The sequence below is a fragment of the Arachis ipaensis genome, chromosome B10 (genome assembly GCF_059453495.1).
Source record: "Arachis ipaensis isolate K30076 ecotype BB chromosome B10, ASM5945349v1, whole genome shotgun sequence".
NCBI lineage: Eukaryota > Viridiplantae > Streptophyta > Magnoliopsida > Fabales > Fabaceae > Arachis > Arachis ipaensis.
This window is the reverse complement of record NC_142435.1, coordinates 145,788,145-145,811,395: the sequence shown is the minus strand read 5'-3', so window position 1 is coordinate 145,811,395 and position 23,251 is coordinate 145,788,145. Positions and strand designations below refer to the sequence as shown.

The 23,251-nt window shown below is 32.5% G+C and overlaps 2 protein-coding genes across 2 annotated transcripts; both read left to right on the top strand.

The window, feature by feature from the left end:
* The first annotated feature begins 534 nt into the window (after positions 1-534).
* LOC107621690 (F-box/kelch-repeat protein At3g23880-like) lies at positions 535-2,404 on the top strand. The gene is made up of 2 exons (XM_016323708.3): positions 535-746; positions 1,308-2,404. The coding sequence occupies exon 2, from the start codon at positions 1,328-1,330 to the stop codon at positions 2,402-2,404; it is 1,077 nt and encodes a 358-aa protein (XP_016179194.1). The 5' UTR covers positions 535-746; positions 1,308-1,327.
* A 14,530-nt stretch (positions 2,405-16,934) lies between these two features.
* LOC107623511 (uncharacterized) lies at positions 16,935-22,491 on the top strand. The gene is made up of 13 exons (XM_016325818.3): positions 16,935-17,426; positions 17,800-17,897; positions 17,990-18,076; positions 18,159-18,321; positions 18,423-18,491; positions 18,731-19,462; positions 19,857-19,999; positions 20,117-20,314; positions 20,457-20,547; positions 20,641-20,806; positions 21,378-21,485; positions 21,593-21,692; positions 22,224-22,491. Exons 1-13 carry the CDS (start codon positions 17,271-17,273, stop codon positions 22,237-22,239), a joined length of 2,127 nt encoding a protein of 708 aa, XP_016181304.1. The 5' UTR covers positions 16,935-17,270; the 3' UTR covers positions 22,240-22,491.
* The last annotated feature ends 760 nt before the right edge of the window (positions 22,492-23,251 follow it).

Here is a 23,251-nt window from a genome sequence, read left to right as displayed (position 1 = left end):
CAATTTAAATCAATTAAAATTTCAAATAACAATTTAAGTCTTAACCTCAAATTTTAGGAGTAAATTTAAGTACTAACTCATTTTATGTTTCCTTGTTTTAAATATTATGTATAAGAGGAAATTATGTTGTGTTTTAACACCAGTAGAAAGGAGATATTAATATGGTAACTATAATTCTGTTATAGGTTTGATTATTATATTATAAAATATTTTATTATTCTAATAATTAATTATTTTACCAAAAAATATATAAATAAAATAATATATATAAATACATGGTAAATGACTTTTTGATTTTACGAAAGATTTTCGTATATGCACACTATTGTCATATATTTCTTTTGGTGGAGAAATATCTTTATATGGAAGAGAATATATAGGAGTTGAGAATAATTTGGGAGAACAAACATATAAAAGAAAATAATATTACCAATTAGAGAATAGTAATATTTTCCTCCTTAAGAAATAATTTATAAAAAACGAAGATTGATACCAATATTAGATTAAAATTTATCTAATAAAACAGTCACAAGTTTGTTGTTTTGCAAGTACAACCAAACGTCACACCCGCTTCCAAACGGCCAAACGCAAAACCAAACCTCATAAATTTTGGCAGCTCTTCACACTCACTTCCCTTAACAAATCTCATCTTTCTTCACTCTATAAATAAAAAAGTTCAGCTCTCAATTTTCTCATTACTCTCAAACTGCGTTTCCACATACATACACACTTCTGTGTAGTAGCAGGTTCGTTTCTTCCTTCTTCTGTAATTTAGCATAATTAGTGCCTTTCTCTTTGTAATTGAGCTTAAGCTTAGTGTCTTTTTAGCAAATTGCTTAGGGGGGCTTTGATCGTGTCTGTAATTTGTATCATTTCGTGAAAATATCTTAAAATACGTTCGATTATTATTGGATAAACTATTTTGCTGAAAAGTTAATAGACTTGTCTTTTGTTTCTTCTGCATTGTATTATGTTTCACCTTGTGGTGCTGAGCTCATTCTTTTTCGTATGTTTCTATGTATAAATACAAAAATAAAAACCAGATTGGTCGAATAATCAGCTCACTTAGCTTAACCAAGGATTTGAGATTCAAATCCTAGCATGTGCATTGGGCAATACATTAGCCAGTAAATCTTTAAATGGAGCTCAGATCTACGACTAAATTAGTCTTTAGCCACCATGGGCAAAAAAATATAAAATTACTATTTGAATACCAAAATCAATTAAGATATATTTAAACTGTTAGCTGATTTTGGTAATTAATTTTAGTGTATAGAACATGATTTTGTGTATTTTCGTGAATGTAGCTTCAATTCAGAACGGTGCCATGGAGATGACGAAGAGAATCAATTACAAAAATGACCTTCCAAATGAGTTGATAATGGAAATCCTTACGAGGCTTCCTGTTGAATCTCTCATGCGATTCAAGTGCGTGTCTAAGTCATGGTTTTCCATAATCTCCAATGACAGCTTTGCGAAATCACACTTCGAACGCTCTGCTTCGTCAAGCCACAGAATTCTCTGCCATGGAGACGGTGAACTTAGATCCATTGATCCAGATCTGTTGTTCCATAAAGATCCTCATACAATAAAGCTCTCTATTCCGTATTCCTTATCCGCTTATGCCAGAATTCAAGGTTCTTGCAGAGGTTTCATGATGCTGCAGGAATTTCCTGATCTCGTCATATGGAATCCATCAACAGGCGTAAACAAAAGAATTTCATATGATCACTTATCGCCAGGTAATCTTGAATTTGGAATAATATTAGATTCATTTATGTTTGGCTTCGGATACGACGCTTCTAGAGATGACTACTTGGCAATTATCGTGTGGTGTGATGTTAATGGGAGAAGATTCTTGGAGTATTTCTCCATGAGAATCAATAAATGGGAGAGAGTTGAGATTGCGCTGCCGCGGCCTAGCATGGATGCTGCTGCATCATTATCACCTGGATACTACTTAAATGGTGCTATTCACTGGGACATTTCAAGCGATTCCATTCTCGCCTTTGATATGATTGAAAGAGAGTTTTTCGAGATTCCATTGCCGGAACCATTGGGAAAAGAATTCATGTCTTGTTGTTTGGAGTTACTGGGAGGATTTCTGTGCTTGTCTGTTTGGAGAGAGAGCAAGAAAACTGAGATATGGGTGATGAAGGAATATGGAGTGGCGTCGTCATGGACGGCGTATAGAATCCCTGAAAGCAACTTTGATCCTTTATACTTTACTAAAAGTGATGAAATTATTGGATTCCCTAGCGTTGGAGGGTTAGCAAAATATGATGAGAAAGGAGAGCTAAGAGAGTATATGGAAAATTGGAACTATGAGTATCACTTCTGGATGTATTTGGAGAGTCTACTATCACTCCCTAGCAGCTCTGGCATAGCATGGAAGGAAGAATGAAAAACAATTTAGAAACATGAAGTAATGTCTATGTATGTTACATTGTTATCATGATTATTTGTTATTACCATTTTATATATATCTTATTAATCTTGGTTCTTGCATTAGGATGGAGATATATTCTTGTGACATTAAATTTAGAGTATATATTCAAATATATTCTAAGAAATTGTGTTAAACGTTTTTGTTTTTAAATTTTTTTATTACATTAAATCCTTTGAATTTTATAAAAATAAGATATATAAGTCTCTATTATAGTCTAACTCATTATTTTTAGAATAAAACACGTTCATAAACCATAAGTAACACAATATTACACCAAAGTCCCAAAAAAAAATGTTATGTACATATCTCCAACCATATTTCTATATAAATCAAATTCATCGAATCAGATTTGCAAATTCTGATACCAAATCAAATGAAGATGATTTGAATTAGTACAAAATTTTGTAAATCAATGCTATTAGGTTCGATTTATGCAAAAGTGAAATTTAACTCTTAATTAAATTGATACTATCTGTTTCCATTAGTCTTCTTGTGTTTGTATCCTAGTAAATCAAATTAAAGCAGTTCTCTAGTAAACCGACTTTAATAAAATCGATTTATAATAAATTATTACCAGTAGCAAATTGAAGTCAATAGGATCGATTTAGCATGCATTCATATATATAAATCAAGCTAAATTAATTCGATTTACTATGACCTAACATATATAAAAAAGAGTTGAACGTGTATTTTTCATCAAAGTATGACTCACAATGGCTAGTGATAATAGTTTTTTAGTTCTGATTTATTATAGAGGGTTGATTAAGAAAACGTGATCTGGGATAAAATTTACTTATAAAGATCTGCTGAGTGTTTTTCTCAAACTTTCTACGAGTTTCATGAGTTTGAAAATACTATAATTCAAAAACTGGGATTGCATGGCATGAAACGAGTGGACAAGTTATTTTATAGAATTTTGATTTTTGTGTTGTGAGATGCTGTGAAGTATGATTCTTTTATCATAGACAGTGACAAAGATTTACAAATTCTGTTTCATTGTCGTCTTCAGTTTTTCGAGGTAAGGATCCCTGGACTATTGGTCAAGCTTGTTGATGTGGTGATGTTTGAATCACAATCATCAATTTTCAGCAATGACAACCGGCTCTAGTTCAATACCTGTTGTTGTCTCAACATTTGTACCTGTGATTGCAACTATGGCAATTTTGGTTAAATTTCTATCATTCAGATCTTAACTGCAATTATGATAGATATATAGGTGATAATCAACCCTTCAGTGAGCTTGTTATTGCGATAGTTAGAACTCTTGTTATGATTCCGATTTTTGGAAAAGATGGAGCACCGGTTGGTATCGACGACGTACTGCAGAATGATAATGATAACGATGTGAAGTTTGCCACAATTACTGATGATAGTAATAATGATATAACAAAGAGTATTTTTGCTGAAAGTGGTAGAATATCTAGTTCAAAAACTCAACAATACTCTCCATTTTTTTAACTTTAGACTTCGATGTCGTGACACAATAGAAATTACTAAAACTATTTTATGAATTTAAAGCCAGAAATACACATAATACAAAAACTTTAACTAAATTTTAAGTTTATCAACAGTTTTAAGAGCTTCAGTTGGGTTTCATGCGATTTTTTGTTGCATGCAAATTTGTACCGCAATTATTTTTAGAACTAGAGAAAAATAGAAAAAATATCCAACCGCCAAAAAATATTTCTTTATATTTGCTAAATATCGTGCCCAACGTTATCAAGATGATTAACAAAGCTTGGAACCCTAAAAAAAAGTAAACACTGACCTTCCACGAAATCCATCACTGAGGACTTTGTCGTTCACGACTAAGGTATTCTGTTTTGAGAGACATGATTACACATGTAGATGGAACTTGTCATCTATAGAATACTATTAGTTTCTAAAATATACCTTAAAAATAAATTAAATAATATATTTATTTATCTATAAATATTTAATAATTACTTTTAGCAGTTAAATTTAATATATACATAAAATTTTTATAAAATTTTTAAGAAATTATCTTTATTATGTCATGTATTTATTTTCATCTTTTATTTTATTTTTATTAAAATAAAATAATTGTCAAAAAATAAAAAATAATACTAAAAAATTAACAAAATTTATTATTTTTAATTAATAATTAGACAAAAAATATTAAATTACTAACTAATAAAAATATTAATCAATATCAAATAAAATTGCTAAACTCCGCCTATGTTACACTTGCGGCACATAGCCGGTCTCAAACCCGGATAAAGGAAGAGGGTTGTATTAGGTCTTCGACAACCAACATAAAAATATAGTCGAACCCCATGATATGAATCAAAGACATTATTGCGCTAAAGTTAGGTCGTTGCCCGGAAGCAACGCGCTGTATGGCTCGAGTACGGTGTCAAATGAGTAAGGGTTCTCGCGTTTTCGCGAACAGACGATGGTAAATAAGCTAGTTCACAAAGTAAAAGGTAAAGGTCGAAGCGACAGAATGTTGAGATTTGGGACATGGAACATAGGCACTCTAACAAAAAAGTCCATGGAGGTGGTGGACACCATGACAAGGAGGAAGATTAACATTATGTGCCTACAAGAAACAAAATGGGTTGGCGCGAAGGCTAGGGAGTTGGATACTTCTAGTTTCAAACTTTAGTATACATGCAAGGTGAATAATAGGAATGGGGTTGGAATAATTGTGGATAAGCAGTGGAAGAATGACGTAGTGGATGTCAAGAGGGTGGGAGATCGGATCATCTCTATCAAACTTGTGGTGGAGGGAGATGCTTTCCATGTGATTAGCGCCTATGCACCGCAAGTGGGTTCGGACGAACAACACAAGATAAGGTTTTGGGAGGATCTAGAGAGTTTGGTTCAAGGCATACCTTTGGGAGATAAGATTTTTTTAGGAGGAGATTTAAATGGCCATGTTGGGATAGAAGTGACTGGATATGGGAGTATTCACGGAGACCATGGTTTCGGGGTGATCAATGCCGAGGGTAAAACTATTTTGGACTTTTCCTCAACCTTTGATCTTCTCATCGCAAATACATGTTTTAAAAAGAGAGACGAACATCTTATAACATATAAGAGTGGCATGACAAGCTCTCAAATCAACTTCTTATTGTTGAGGAGAGTTGACCGAAAATTTTTCATTAACTGTAAAATTATTCCGGGAGAGAGTTTGACAACACAACATAGGGTGCTCGTCATGGATTTTTGCGTTGAGCAAAAGTTGAGGAAAAGACATCATACGAAGAACCCAAGGACGAGGTGGTGGTGGATGAAATGTGAGGAACAAAGAAGCTTCCTAAGACGGGTAGGAGAAGAGGCAAAGTGGGATGGGAATGGAAGCGCGGAAGAGATGTGGAGGGAGATGGTAGAAGTTATTAGAAGAACAACAAAAGAAAGCTTTGGTGAATCTAAAGGAATAGGACCAAGAGACAAGGAGTCCTGGTGGTGGAATGCGAGTGTACAAGAAAAGATAAAGATAAAAAGGGAGTGCTTTAAAGAGTGGTCTTTATGCCGCAACGCAGATAACTGGGAAAAATATAAGGCGACTAAGAAAGAGACAAAAGTGGCTGTAAGTGAAGCAAGAACAATAGCATATGAGGGTCTCTACCAGTCTTTAGGCACGAAAGAAGGAGAAAAAGGTATATATAGAATCGCAAAGAGCCGTGAAAGAAGAATGAAAGATTTGGATCGGGTTAAGTGCATAAAGGATAAGGATGGAGAGGTGTTGGCTCAAGAGGAGAAGATTAATGAAAGGTGGAAGAGTTACTTCTACGAGTTATTTAATGAGGGACAGAAGACTCTTCCCGGCCTTGGTCGGTTATGCACAAGGAAAGAAGATCAAAACTTTGACTACTATCGAAGGATTCGAGACTTCGAGGTAAAAGAGGCTCTAAAGCAGATGAAAAATGGCAGGACAATAGGACCTGACAAAATCCCGATTGAGGTTTGAAAGGGTTTTGGAGAAAAAGGCATCAACTGGTTAACCAAGCTTTTTAATGAGATTTTAAGGTCAAAGAAGATGCCTGATGAGTGGAGAAAGAGCACATTGGTACCTATCTACAAGAATAAGGGGATATACAAAGTTGCAAAAATTATAGAGGGATCAAAATTATGAGTCATACCATAAAGTTATGGAAAAGGGTGATAGAACGGAGGTTGAGAAAAAAGACACAAGTAATAGAGAACCAATTTGGATTTATGTCAGGCAGATCTACCACTGAAGCGATATACCTATTAAGAAGGATGATGGAGAGGTATCGTAGTAATAAAATGGATCTACATATGGTGTTTATTGATTTGGAAAAAGCGTATGATAGGGTACCAAGGGAAGTCTTATGGAAGGTTTTAGAAAAGAGGAGAGTAAGGATCGCATATATTCGTGCAATTAAAGACATGTATGATGGGGCCACAACTAGTGTGAAGACTCAAGGTGGTGTGACAGAGGAATTTCCTATTAGTATAGGATTACACCAGGGATCATCTTTAAGTCCATACCTTTTCACATTAGTCTTGGAAGTACTCACATAGCACATCCAAGAGCCTGTGCCATGGTGCATGCTTTTTGCCGATGATATCGTCCTTATGGGAGAGTCAAGGGAAGACCTAAATAAGAAGTTGGAGTTATGGAGAGAAGCTCTAGAAGTGTATGGTCTGCGCATAAGCCGTAGCAAGACGGAATATATCGAATGTAAGTTCAGTCTAATAAGGGAAAACCCTAATATAGAGGTGAAGATTGGAGAAAATATCTTACGAAAAGTTCAAAGTTTTTAGTATCTTGGGTGCATCATACAGGATAATGGAGAGATTGAACATGATGTAAATCATAGGATCCAAGCAGGTTGGTCAAAATGGTGGAGTGCATCTGGTTTTATATGCGACATAAAAGTATCTTTAAAACTTAAAGGTAAATTCTATCGCACCGCTATAAGACCGGCTATGCTTTATGGTACGGAGTGTTGGGCGGCTAAAGGAGAGTATGAACATAAGCTGAGTGTGGCAGAGATGAAGATGTTGAGATGGATGAGTGGTCATACGCAATTGGATAAAATAAGGAACGAAGATATAAGGAAGAGAGTTGGAGTAGCACCCATTGTGGAAAAGATGGTTAAATCGCGTCTCAGGTGGTTTGGACATGTGAGAAGAAGACCGATAGAACATCCAGTCAGGAGAGTGGATGAGATGGAAGATGAACAAGAGGCGAAAGGTAGAGGAAGACCTAAAAAGACCATCCATGAGGTGGTCAAACGAGATCTACATGTAAACAGTCTCTCTGTAGACATGATACATGACAGAGCATAATGACGTCGTTTAATTCATGTAGCCAACCCCACTTAGTGGGACAAGACTTTATTGTTGTTGTATCAAATAAAATTGCTACCTTTGATTTTTTAATAAAATATTTTATTTATCAAATACGTTAATTATTAAATTACTATGTCAAAAGAATAGATTAGTATTTAAAAATTAAACAATTATTAACATAAAAATGTTTGTTATTTATAAAATCAAATTATATTGTTATTAAATATATTTTCGAGCCATTATAACTCTTCATACAACAAAAAATAGAATTTAGATTCTCTTAAAAAAAGAAAATTGTAAAATAATAGAATAAAAAGATAATTATCATTAAACTTGTAATTTTTTCATATTAAATTAAATTTTAAAGTAGTCTCTAAGACTAGTATCGTATATTAAAATTGTTGTTTTTCTAATTATTTTAATTACGTCTTTAAATTGACAAAAATATTAATTCCTAACCCATTTTACATTAATAGCATCTATTCTTAATATATAAAAGTAGATATATAAGTTTACCCACATTACTTTTAAAACATCTTTTTTCTTTTACTAATGTTATATCAGCAACATCGCTTACTTGACAAAATATTAGAATTAACCACTCAATTTTTGCTAAATCAACTATTATTTCTAAATCAGCAAAAAAAAATAAAATATACAAAAATTTAAAATCAAATTTGTAACCTACAAAGACATCGAATCCATATCCATATATTTATTATATCTCACCGTTATAAACAATACAATAAATTTATAACTCCAATAATTAATTTATTAATTTCTATAAATAACTCATTAAATATAATAAACATTCATATTATGAATGTAATAATAATATTATTAATCATAATAAATAAATTTTACGTTACAAATATTCAAATTCCATACTATTTGAATTACTTATATAAGTCTCTTATCACTATTTCTTCAAATGACATCAAATTTAGCATAAAAAATTTATTTCCGAACTACACAATATCTCAAACTTATGATAAACCGCTATTTTAAGGTTTATTTTGTACTAAATTGAGTGGATTTTATCTACTATTCTCACACTTATTCATAGAAATTGCATGTTTTACATTTTCCTTCCTAATTTTGTGCTATGATTGAAAACATGTTTCTTTGGTCCTAAATTTGCTAATTTTAATCATCTCTTATTACCATTCGATGTCGTGATATGTGTGTTAAGTATTTTCAGGTTTTATATGGCAGGAATGACTTAGGGGATGGAAAAGAAGCATGAAAAAGTGGAAGCAACCCAAAAAATTGAAGAATTCAGAAGCTGGAAGCGATGCGTACGCGTGGCTGACGCGTACGCGTGACAAAGCGTTACGTGTGACAAAGCGTTACGTGCTGCAGATATCAGAATTCGCTGGGGCGATTCTAGGCTCATTTTTGACCCAGTTTCAGACCCGAAAATCCAGATTAGAGGCTGCAAAGTGGAGCAGAATGAGAGAATCATTCACTTTCACTTTACACATTACTGAGGTTTTAGATGTAGTTTTCTAGAGAGAGAGAGAGAGGTTCTCTCATCTCTCTAGGTTTTAGGGTTTCTCTTAGTTTTAGTTCTTCTCAATTTCAGATTTCATCTTACTTTAATTTAGTTTCTATTCTACATTCTATTATTCTAGCATCTTAGTTTATTTTCTCTTGTTGATGTCTTTATTTTCCCTATTTAATTTATGAACTCTTCATGTTAAATTCAATTTCCTTTTAATGCAATTTGAAGTATTTCATGTTTATTACTTCTTTCTCCATTTGTTATAAGGGTAACACTACGGTACAGAGCTAATATACAGATATTTTTTTTGGTATACTAATTTTGAGACACGTGTTTCTGCTATCTTTTTTTAATAATCAAAGCTGCTAACCCATAACTTGTTAAAAGGTTGGCTTGGCTTGGCCGATCAGTTATATAAGAATTTTATATTTTAAATTATGTAACATTTTATATATGAGTGTCTTATTACTTTCTTTGAGCGGTTGGATTCAGGATCCAAATATTAAATAAAATATTTATTTTTTTTAATTATTGTTAAATAAATTATAAAATCTTAAATAGTCATGATCATATCATATATTATCTGGAATAATAATAATAATAATAAACCATTTTTATGTGATTTTATATTAATATATAATATTTTATATTTAACACTTCTTATAAGTGTAAGTTGTTTTCAGTTAAAATTTAATTAATTCTATTTATAAGGTTATTCATATACTCAATTACTATTAATAAGTAATAATAAAGGATTGTTATTATTTTTAGGCTAGATTGTCACTTTTAGAGTTGCTTATCTTGAGTATATAATTTAGATATACAATATTAAAAGAGTTTATATATATATATATATATATATATATATATATATTTCGATAACAGTTAAAAGAAAAAATTATTTATTCTCTTAGGGTTAAATTGACTTCTATATACAGCATGATGCTCTTCAATAAATCCATTTCTATTTGTCTTTAACAAAAGTAATTTGTTTTACAGGTATGCTACACATACAAGCCTTTTTGGTTTATAAATCTTACAAGTTGGCACAAACCCAACAAAACACATGCGCATTAAATTCCCACATTTAAGAATAAATACACGCACGTTACTCAACCACTTCCTGTTTCCAAAGCGCGCTACTCACCATTATGAACGACTCTTCTTCTTCCTCGATGAAAACCACAACTGTCATTTTTCTTCGCATTTCTCCTCCTCCTCCTCTTCTTCCGTCTTCTTCTTCTCCTTCTTTGTGTTTCTCCTCCTTTTTCTTCGTGTGTTTCATCTTCATTGTCGTGTTTCTCCTTCTTCTTCTTTTGATTTTGCAACATTATGTATTTTTTTTTCTTCTTTGTTTGATTTTTTCCTCCCAAAAGAATTATGAGAATGTGAAATAAGAAGATAAAGAAGAAGAAGCAGCAGCAGATGAGGAGGAGGAAGAGGAAGAGTTCTAAATTATGCAGAACTCATCAGAATAAAAATACACCCAAATATCTTCGTTTTACATCCAAATATCTTTGCATTACACCCAAATATATTCGTTTATACCCATTTTTTTACCGCAGCAATGACAAGAAGAGCTCTAACAGATGTGAGACGGGCAATAGGAGCAAAAGTCTCTTCATAGTCAATACCATACTCTTGCGTACAACCTTGAGCAACCAAGCGTGTCTTATAACGGTCAATAGAGCCATCAGAGCGAGTCTTGATCTTTTATACCCATCTACTGCCCACAACTTCCTGATTAGAAGGAGGATCAACCAAATTCAAAGTGTGTGCTTTTTCAAGTTCCTGTATTTCTTCCTACATTGCTTGTTGCCAATTTGGATTTGTGGAGGCTTCTCTAAATGACTTAGGTTCATGTTGATGAAGAATAGTAGAAAAGCAATGATAAACAACAAGATGAGAAGGTGCATTCCTTACCCTAGAAGAACGAGTGGGAGGAGGAGGCATGATGGTAGGAGCGGGATCGCCGTCCGGTCTGGAATCATCGGGAGATGGAGAAGGCGGAAGAGTAGGAGGCCGTAGAGGATGACCCGAGATAGAACCTGTAGAATCATCACTAGGAAAAAGGTCAACATTGGGGTTAGTGAAGAAAGGTGACTGAGTGGGAGGAATAGACTCAAAGGAGAAAAAACGAGAAAACATGTGATGCTCCAAGAAGACAACATGACGAGATAAAAATCAAATTCATCCCCAACATTATTTTGGATTTAAAATCATCCTCAACATTATTTTTGGTATTAAAATCGTCAATTTTAATAAAATTTTTAATTTTATTATTAAATTACTCCTAATAAAAAATATAAATTAAAAAAAGAAAGAACGCCGGAGGGAGGAAGAGGGGAAGGGAAGATGAGGGGTGTTCATCACCCCTTTTTCTCATTGACATCTTCAGAAGAGAGAGAAAGAGAAGCAGAGACTTAAAGAGAAGGAAGCCTCACCGTGCCTGGCCGTCGCGATCGCGACTCACTGTCGCCCTTGCAGCGCCGCGATTCACCGTCGCCCTTGCAGCGCTGCGATTCACCGTCGCCCTTGCAGCGCTGTGACTCCCCCTCGCCATCACCGTGACTCCCCCTCACAGCAACGCACCTGACCCTCGCCCTCCTCGTGTTCCTCGTCATCCTCGGGGAGGTGATGGTGGTGGTGGTGGTGTTGCTGCTACTGACCTCGCCGCCACTTCACGTCCTTGCCGCTGTACCTCGCCAATTCTGCTTCTGCTTATACTTCTGCTTTCGATTCGACTTCTGTTTCTGTTTCGGCTTTGGCTTCTGCTTCTGATTATGCTTCTACTTCTACTTCTGTTATTTTTCTAATTTCCTTTTTATTGTATGTTGAATTTGATGTTGTTGTTTTTGAATTTGAATAATGTGTTATTGTTGGCGTTGAATATTGTGTTCTTGAATCTGATTATTGGTATTTGGTGGGAGTAAAGAAGATGGTGGTTGTGGTAAAAAAGTGGTGGTGGTGGAGGTTATTTTTGTCTGTAAAAAGTCAAAAGGACTATTTTAATATAAAAAATAACGTTAGGACAATTTTAAATCCAAAATAACATTGGAGACGAATTTAATTTTGACCCTAAACCTTAGGAACCAAAACAGTATTTATCCTTATAAAATACATATTAAAAACGAAACAACACAAGTATTCACATAAATATATAAAGATTACTTTTTTAATGTATATATAATATTTTTAGTAAAGATAATCTTTGATATTATATAAATAACTATGAGACTTAAAATTTTTTATAAATTTATAATGTATATTTTTATGTGATTAAATTTTTATTATTTCATAAAATATTTTTTTATTTGTATTCATAATTATGTATTTAAAATTATTTTAAAATAATTATTAATTATTACTATCATTTATTTGAGTTTGCATAATGTACAGATCTTATTCTAATTTTTTATAATGTCGAAGATATAAATAATACAATTTTTGTAAATCGAGAATTAAATCAATACAATTTATAAATTTTAAGGATCACTTTAAGATATAATCTGTTGTTGTTATTAATAGTGATGTTAAGTATTGTTCACCAAATCTATGTATTCCATTTCAAATATACTTTGTGCATTTCCATTGTTTATTTTGTTTTATTACTTAGTTTGGTTGTTACTTATTTTTCACATTTTCTTCCAATTAATTTTAATGCCGTATTCTTTAATATTAATGAGAACATTGTTTATATTTTGTTTATATCAAAGAGCCCTTTATCAAGCCCATTAAGCCTTACCTAATCTTTTGTACAGTTGCAGATCCATCACATTACAAGCTAGCCACCCTTCATTCCTAAAACAGCTTTAGCTCAGTTACTCCCTCACAAGAAAAATAGTGCCATGTGTCACTTATCTATTAAGAAAACGAGAATCTCTTTATCTTTGTACCAAAATAAGTTCTGTACGCTATAATTTCCCTTGTTATAATTGATTCCAGTGGCGGAGCTTAGTTCAGACAAGGGGGGGCCATGGCCCCCCCAAACTTTTTATAAAAAATTTAGTAGTACTTTTTCAGAAGATAAAAAATAGTTCAATTGACTTAAATACTTTACTATGACTTAAAGTATCTAATAAATTCAATAAACAACACTCTCTCTATCTTTAAGTTCAAATATAAAAAATAGATATTTTTATTTATTTAATTTAATATTATTTTATATTTTACTATTTATTTAATTTAATTTTTTATATAATAAAAAATAATAGAATATTCAATAAGTATTAATATTATTGTATTTGTATAAATTGATAAAAAAAATTCAATAAATATTATAAATTTTAATATTTGTCCTTCTAACTTCTTCTTTACATATTTTACAAATTTTTATATAAAATAATAATGAAAAATCAAAGAATTGATACATTTTTTAAGAGAAAGACTAATATTTAAGAAGGAGAACATATAACTTTTACAATATCAACACCTGTAGATAGTTCTTCTACTTTAATAAATCACAAAGAAAGTGAGATATAACTTTCAAAAGTTCAAAAAATTACATCTGATGACTTTAACTGACGCATGAGCAAGTAGAGTTAGTAGGTTAATTATATTAGTTAATTGTAATAAGGGAATATAAGTCCCATATTGTTTAGGATAGTGAACTTTGTGTTATATTTTAGTCCCACATCGTCCGAGTCATGAAGGCTTTTCCTTCCCCTACTAGTATAAATAACTCATGTACCTTTTATTTATGAAATTGAGTTGAAGTTGATTTTCGAATATGAAATAAGCTGTGTGTTTATTTTTCTCTAGACTCTTTGAGAGTAAGAGGTGCATCCTTGGCTTGGCCGACCAATGTGAGTTTATGGCTATTTTCACCATAGTGGGGTTACTAACCTCGCCAAGATTGGTGAATGTAAACTATGTCACCATAGTGGGGTTGTTAACCTCGCTAAGATTGGTATTCCAAGCGACGTTAACCTCGCCAAGATTGGTATCCCAAGCAACGTCCCGGCGTCAGTTTGGTATCAGAGCAAGGTCGGTCCTTGTGGCCTTCACCTTGCTTTAGTGGAATTTTATTTGATTTGTGGGTGTAGGTTTTTGGCATGGATTCGCCAATGAAATCTTTTTGGTGTGGATAGTAGAGTTAGTAGGTTAATTATATTAGTTAATTGTAATAAGGGAATACAAGTCCCATATTGTTTAAGATAGTGAATTTTGTGTTATGAATTAGTCCCACATCGTCCAAGTTATGAAGGCTTTTCCTTCTCCCACTAGTATAAATAACTCATGTACCTTTTATTTATGAAATAGAGTTGAAGTTGATTTTTGAATATGAAATAAGCTGTGTGCTTATTTTCCTCTAGGCTCTTTGAGAGTAAGAGGTGCATCCTTGGCTTGGCCAACTAAGATGGGTTTATGGCTATTTTCACCATAGTGGGGTTGCTAACCTCGCCAAGATTGGTGAATCTAAACTATGTCACCATAGTGGGGTTGTTAACCTCGCCAAGATTGGTGATCCAAGCGACGTCCTGGCGTCATTAACCTTAACTTTTTGGAACGAGATCTTGAAAAAACGGCTTTAAATTTGGCAATATCACCCAAACCAGAGAGATGAGATTAGACGAGCTTATCTTAAATGGGGTTCATATTAAAAATATTTTGACAATTATTTTCTATCTGGCCCCCCCAAAATTTTGTTTCAAGTTCCGCCACTGATTGATTCCTTGCAATTGGTTGTTTAGATTTAATATGTCTTATTAATTTTTTATGTTTTTATTGTGTGCCTTCCAAGTATTTGATAAAATATTTGGTTAGATTTTAAATTAGATTTTTTATGTTATTAACTTGGATTGATCAATTAGAGACTCTTGAGTTATCAAAACTCTTTTGTTGAATGGTAATTGAAGATTGTTAGTTGGCTTAGACTTCACTAAATCTAATCTTTGATTAGGACTTGTGAACTTAAGTTGATTTTGCTCATTTGACTTTCCTTCATTGTTAGAGGTTAATTAAGTGAAAATAAAAGGCAATTACCATCACAATTGATAATAATCATTAGGATAGGACTTCTAATTCTCTTTCCTTACTAAGAGCTTACTTAATTATTAGTTTATTTTCTTGTCATTTTACTTTCTTGTTCCTTATTTCAAAAAAAAAAAAAAAATATATATATATATATATATATATATATATATATATATATATATATATATATATATATATATATATATATACTTTATCATAACCAATAGTAAACACTTCCCTTCAATTTCTTGAGAAACGACCCGAGGTTTAATATTTCGGTTAATTTTATTGGGTTTGCTTAAGTGACAAACAAATTAAATTTGATTGAGGTTGATTTGTTGATTTAGATCTACACTAGCAACGAAGTTATTTTTGTGAATTTCTTTACCGACGATTTTCCTCACATCAACTTACTCAATGAAGCATCATTCTTTGGACAATATCACCAAACAAAAAGACAATTAGTTTATCAAAGTTCGCGTGGTTCATCTATGGAAATATTAACATCCACAAATAAATAAGAGTCTTTTTGCTTAGAAATGATTATATTAGATGAAAAGGTACAAAACAAACATATTTATTATATTTTTAAATTGAATTTATGAAAAAATACTTTAATTATTTTTGCTTTTTATACTTTTTATATTATTTTATAATACTTTATATATAATTGTATTTTAATATCATCAAAATTATACTTCTTTTAATATGCTATTTATTATTATTTTTTAACTAATTATGAACTATAATTTACTAACACTGCAGGAAAGGAAAAGTCTATACTATAAAAATTTAAAAATAGAAGATAGAAATAGTTTGTATAGGCCAATTAAAGGTATAATGAAAGCAAACTTTTTACTAATAATTGTTGTGAAAGAAATTAAAGATCCAATTTTGAACATTTTCCAATACTATTTTAAATTTGCATCACTTGAGATATTGTCTGACAGAGTGGGTCAAAGAAAAATACAAACAGGTAATTTTATTTTATACTATTTCAATTATACTTATTAAAAATAATTTATTCAAAAAAAAAATCTACACATTTTTGTTCTTTTTATTATAGATGTCATTGGAAAACTACATCAAGAGCTTAAGAAAAAACAAAACCATACAAATTTAAGACACATCTTCGAAAGAAAACATACATGCAAAGATGGAACAAACAACATAATAGAAAGTGCATACAACTCAACAATTCATAAAGAACATGTTTTCACAAGAACCTCGACAGAAAGAAAAAAGCTATGATTCTAACAATAATCAATAAAGAAAAAGGAGGACGAGCGCCACATAAGAAAACTAAATCTATCAACTAAAACAAATGTAAAAATCAAACTATCAAATAAAAATACTACTTTGTACAACTCTAACATCCAAATTTTTTATACTATAAATTATTTTAAACAAAACACGCTTTAAATTTAACTTTAATTTACACATATTTAATTTAATTCTATGAAACATAACTATTTTTAATATTTATTATATACTATTATTAATTTATCTTTCGCAGATTGCGCGTGTCTCATTTTAATATTTATGTAACTTAATAAAATAGACCATTAGTGACTCGTATCCCTTCATGGTTTAACCACGTGATATATTGACATTGACAGATATAATATATGTCACAGTACTATTAAACTATGTATTAGTTTATGCTACGTGTCAGCTATCCAATAATAACTTCATGTGAAGTCGATGTGAGTTTCTACCTTTTTCCTTTTATCACTTTACCAATTTCTTCATCCCTGAATAGCGTGATCCATTGAGATGGGACCTTCACGAAAGTTGAAAATTCCACATTCGTCCCTAAAATCTCCGAATTCATTTTCAAAACCTCCCCTCCCGCCACCCCACCATTGAAGGAGGGAAAAGATGGAGTTCCAAACATGCTTCAATTTTCTTTTCATCTTTTAATATTCTCCATTCTCCACTTTCTTCGCATGTTGTAATAACAACACAAACCCCAAGAGCTTCAAACTCTACACACACTCACACACTCCATTTTTCAGAGTGCTAAGTTCAACTTCCAAACACACACCAACCATGGCAATTGAGCTTGATTCTCATCAAGAGCTGAACCACGGTGCCGGTACCAAGGTCAACGCAACTTCACAGAAAGCGAAGCGTACAAAGTCGCCGGGAATTCGTGTTGTTGGGAGCAGAATCTACGACTCTGCAAATGGCATAACTTGCCATCAGGTACATCTTTTCTAGCTATATTTTTTCATCCCTGAACAGCGAAGAAGCTCAAATCTGAAGGTGTATACTGTGTAATGTGTTAGAGAATTTTTGTGTTACTGAAACTTTACGAAGTGGTTTATTTTATTAGCTGGGATTTAATCGTTTAATTTGTAAGATTTAAAATAAATAAATAAAGATAACAGATCTTAGATGCTACTTGCTAGTCTGTTTCAATGTCTTATAATGGAAGTTAGATGTTGGTGGTTCACTCAGAACTCGAAAATAATTACAATAGAAGTAATAAATAAATACATAAGAAGAAGAAGAAGAAGAAATTGGCTGTTGACTTGTTTTTTGGTTATTTAATGGTAATTTTGCAATATGTTGGTAGTGCCGGCAAAAGACAAGGGACTTTGCTGCTGTGTGCAAGAATTTGAAAAACGGAAAGCCTTGTGTCATCAAGTTTTGCCACAAGTGCCTCTTAAACAGGTTAGCTTCAGTGAACCAAATAAACACATATATAAATTATGAGTACAAATAGAGAGGTAGAGTAATGGATATCTTTGGTTGTGTTAAATTAGATATGGAGAGAAGGCAGAAGATGTGATGCAACAAGAAGAATGGATCTGTCCCAAGTGCAAGGGTTCTTGCAACTGCAGTCTCTGCAGGCAAGTAGTTTTTGTCTTCAAGTTTTCCTTCTGTTTTTGGTGTTTTTACTGTTTTACTGATATTGAACGAGTGATCTTGTAGAAAAAAGCGTGGCGAACAACCCACTGGCCAGATGGTGAAGGTGGCCAAGGCATCTGGCTATAATTCTGTATCTGATATGCTTAGAGTGAATACTCCTGAAACTTTGAAAACCCTCAAGCTCAATACTAATGTTTCTCCTAAAAAGAAATCTGCTTTGAAAAAGGTTTGATCATTTTTCTTTCTGCCCTTTTTACCACCTATCATATATTTTGTAAAAAAGAGAGAATTAAAGTCACGTATTTGTGCTGGTTGATGATATGATAGGATGCTGTGATTAATGGGGTGCTTGTAAGCAATGTTGTTACTAATACCAAGGCAATTGCATCAGACAAGGTTAGCAGATGAGTTATGTTATGTGTATCAATTTGACATAAGATAATGTGTCGACTTGCAAGTTATTCACCATTATACAAGATTTTAATGAGCATGCGCTCTATTAAGATCTTGCTTAATGGTGGATGAGTTGTGATTCAGGATGTGTCGTATGACAAATGAGTACAAACGCATATCTCTTGGCAGATAGGTTTTACCTTTTGAATTTGCTTGGTGTTCATGTTTGTTACTTCTTGCAGGAGCTTGTAATTGATATATCAGGTGAACCTGAAAAGGAAAATTCATTGGATGGAAACAAAGCTTCAAAGCTCAACTCTCTGAAAGCTCAGAAGACATCACCTGAGAAGTCTAGGAAGATGAAGCGTGAAGGATTAAAGGAAATATCTAATGGCAAAACCATTGATGATGCTGGCAAAAAAAGGAGCTCAAAAAGGCTTAAAGTCTGTCACGAAGCCAACGGTAGCATCAAGGGTTTCAATGATGTGTCTGCAAAGAAAACCAAAGTAAATGCGAATAAAGGCATCATTCATGACAAAAAAGATGTGAAAGAGAAAAAACATGAATCTGAAAAGGAAATGAAGGTAGATATCAATCACAGCTTAAGTTGTGGAGAGAAGAATTGCCCTGAGGTGAGGGGTGCACATGATTTCTTCCCTCCTAGCACTTTGGCTTCAAATAATGCGTCCTTCAATCGTAATCAACCTAAAGCAAAAGAAGATATGCATGCAAAAGTCTTGAAAGGAGCTGCAGTGACTGCCTATGATCATAATGCTGTCAATTCCCAAGCTGAAGGGATAGCAAAGGCTCCAAAGGATGGAGCATATGCTTTCAACAAGAAGATAGAAAAGATTCAGGTTGAAGTTCTTTTGCCAGCTGGTGACGAGTTAAAGGATATATCAGACGTTGAGTTCCAACCTGAAGATGTTGGCAATGCCTTGCAGTTTTTAGAGTTTTGTCGATCATTTCGAAAGGTATACTATTATATGTCAGTAAAGACTAAAGACAAAGCATGTGGTTTTTATGTTGAGTTTCTCTTAAATCTTTGTTACTGTTGCCTGATGTAGTTGGCTAGCTGAAAATGTATTACTGGTAAATTGTTTTAATGCTTTATATCATAATCCAACTTTGAGAAATATTTTCTGTTAATTAATATCATGCAATTCAAAAATCAAATGTGATATTTACTTTTAAGTTGATCATTTAATTAGTGATCACATTTTCCTTCCTTGTAATACTTTAAATTCTACATACAATGGTGTTACCATTGCAGAAATAACACTTATTTTTACAGTGTAGCTGCACTCATTCAATATTGCTTTTCAAGTTTCAGCTGTTTTTCATATTTCTTCTCTTGTTTATCATCAGGTCCTTGATGTCAAGAAAGGAGAAGCTGAAGCAATATTACGAGAATTAGTGCGAAAGCAAAATCTGCGGCGGACACAGAACACCTTGGTTGTTCAGTTCCATATTAGATTGCTGACTCTGATACTAGTTGATTCAGGGGTCAAGTATGATTCTGTCATTTAGCTTCTTAACCCCCCCCCCCCCCCCCCTTTTTTTTTTTCCCTCCTTAGGTTTGAAGATCTTTTCATTTGATTTTTCCTTCTGGGATCACTTCTCTGCAGTTCTCCACCCTTAACTACTGGCAGTGGAAATAATTCATGGTTGAAAGCTCTGGAGGATTTAATCTCTGAATCCAAACTTGCACTTGGAGGGTTTCCATTGGATTGCTTCAAGGAAGGAATTGGTGGATATCATGAATTAGATTTATCCAAAAAGCTCAGTTTATTGAATTTTCTGTGTGATGAAGCTTTATGCACAGAGTAAGCAACTCAAAGTTTAATTGGAAATTTTTTCAAAGAGCCTAGTGATCCTTATGGTTCATTCTCTTAATAGTTTTCTACTTTTATTCACTTTGTTTCTAGTCTTCATTTTGCTTAAAGTGGTTTGAAACATAATGTGCAGGAAACTGAGGAGTTATATTGATGAGCAAAATGTAAGATTTGCTGAAGAAAAGAAAGAAGCAAAATCTAAGATTGCTGCAGCTAAGGAAAAGGTAACTACTTGAAACTTGATTGTTATATGTTCTTTGTATCTGGATGAGTGCTTCTGTTACTTTGTGTATACGAATTAATATATGCTTCAACAGGAAAAAGGACTAAAGCAGAAGTTACAAGATAAGCTGGCTAATGCTATTGTGAAAGACGGTGCTCTCCTTTCAATTGCTGAGCATCAAGCTATTATGTCAAAGATAAAAAGTCAAGCAGCTGAAGCTCATGCTGAAGTAATTGAGGCAATGGGCCTAATTCCGAAAGGTTTGTTCTTACATATTAGAGTTCACACTCATCAAACTATATAGCACAAGCTACAATTTTGGCCTCAAAGATTTAGTATTGATGTAATGGCCTATGAAAACAGAAATGAATCTTAGCCCCTTAAATATTATCTGAGTCTACAAAATGCACTTTTTTTAATATAAATGACAAACAACTGATCCATTCAATTCACTTTTTGTGAGAATATTTGGATAATAATTTAATAGATATATAAAAAAAGTGAAATTCAACCTCTATACTCCTTTATCTTTTTTATTTTGAATTTTTGGTCATTGTGTAAAAGTATTGCCAAAAAAAGTGCATGTAGTCATGTAGTGTAAAATCACAATTTAAAAAGTGAAAAAATATCTTATTTTTCTATACAAACTTATAAAATGACTTCCTCAAAATTTGATATCTAAAGTGTTTAGAGTATGTTTCTCTATATTTAGTACATGGGTCAAAATAATAATTTACTCAACTGTGATGACCTTTCTTTTTTTATTTTTTTTGTTAGTTCTTGTTGTAGTGGTTGATTTTTTTCTTTAATAACCTTTTCATTTTTTAACAGGCAAACAACATTCTGATGCAATGAGAATAGAGCCTGTGTTTTCAGATGGTAATCAGACATTTTGGAAACTAGAAAGTTATAATGGTGACTATGCTCTTTTGTTACAAGGTAATGCAATGAATCAGCCCTTTTTTCCCTTCTTTATTGTGGTGAATTCCATTATGAGTTGAGCTCTACTGCTCTAGCAAGTTTTCTAAAAGACAGCAAAAACACAGATATCAAAATGGACAACGAAATTGGTGCGACATCCGATGAAAGATGGTTTGTCTATGGTCCTGAGAAGAAGGATGGGATTGATAAGTACATTACCTCAAGGTGAACACTTTTTATTGATCCAGATAGGTTGTTCTTGTGCTTTTTTTGGTACGTCATATTGAAGAGTTATCTGCACCTTATATTAGTGAACATGTTTATGAATGCAACAAGCTTTTTTTAATAACATTGCAATCTTATCTACCCTGATATTGATGCTCAAATAGTGTAATTATTGGAGTTCCTAATAATAAAATTCATAAGAACAAACATCTCATCTACATGAAGAACTAACTTTCTATTTGCATGAAAAATAAACATTTGCGTGGGTATAAAACTTCCACTTGTATTTTTTCATATTAAAAATGTGTAAAACAACGCAGTATATATATACAAATACATAATAATTAGTTGATAGTTAATTTTTAGTGCGTACATGTTAATACTTAATAGTGTTTAGATACCGATGGTGTCAACCAAAAAGAGAATCCGAAAAGCTCTTAATATGGTCAAGATTACAATTTAAGACTCTTAAAAAGTTGGTGATAATTGATGTTAGAAATTAATACCAATTTCTTCTATTCATTGAAGCAGGAAGCTAAGAGGATAATGAGGGTTTCTTCCGTAGCTGGGTCCGTATTTTTGTAATGAATTGAGCGACTAAAAATGTTTCATTGTAATTACAATTTAATAGATTAATTTTTGAGATAGGGTTAGTGTCTATAGGACCATAACCCTTGTGGCCTTATCTATATATTCTGTAGGGATCACTGGGACACATGCAGATACACTTTATTGGAAAGTGAATTGTCTCCAACAATCAACATTTTAAAATAGTTGAATCTAGTTCGTGGTGTTTTCATAGAATCTCATATCTTAAATGCATGTTTTGAGGATGATATTCAAAAGATGGATGTGGAATCCTTGGTGGGGAAAATTAAACTTGATCCTTAATTCAATATTTAATCTCATAAAACAGAAGATAATTTAGTTTTGGGAAAGTATGAGGAGCCAATGGAATATTTATACATTGTGTACAATGGAGGTTTAGAGAGTATTAGAGATATAATCATTAATATTATCTTTTTCCATCAGTTGAAGTTTTTGGGATGAGTGGTATCATGACATGGTATTAGAACGCTAGATCCGAAAGGTCAAGAGATCGATACACATTTTGGGAATATGTTTATTATCGCTAGTATCCCGATGGTTATTCTAAATAGTATGAAGATGTTCATTTTGTAACTCAATAGCCTATTGTACAAATAATCCATTGTCTCCCTAGCGGGATCCGTTAGTTTTTAATAAGAGCTTTTATGGATTGTATCAGTACTACTTTTTATAAGTTAACCAGTTTTACCTTTATTTTCGGTGACTATGATTTCTACCTGATTTAATCGAAAAAAGAAAGTAATACCCAAAAAACATGAAGTTATTTATTACCCAATTGATGATGATAATAGATAAATTTACAAATGAAATATAGTCATAAAAATCTGTATTCTATTTTTGACCCAAGCCAAACATATTACTCCTAGAAAAGAAAACATTGTTTCTACTGAATACACTCTTTCTTGAGGGTAAGAAATAAAAAAAAAAGATTTTCTATTCACTTGTTTTTA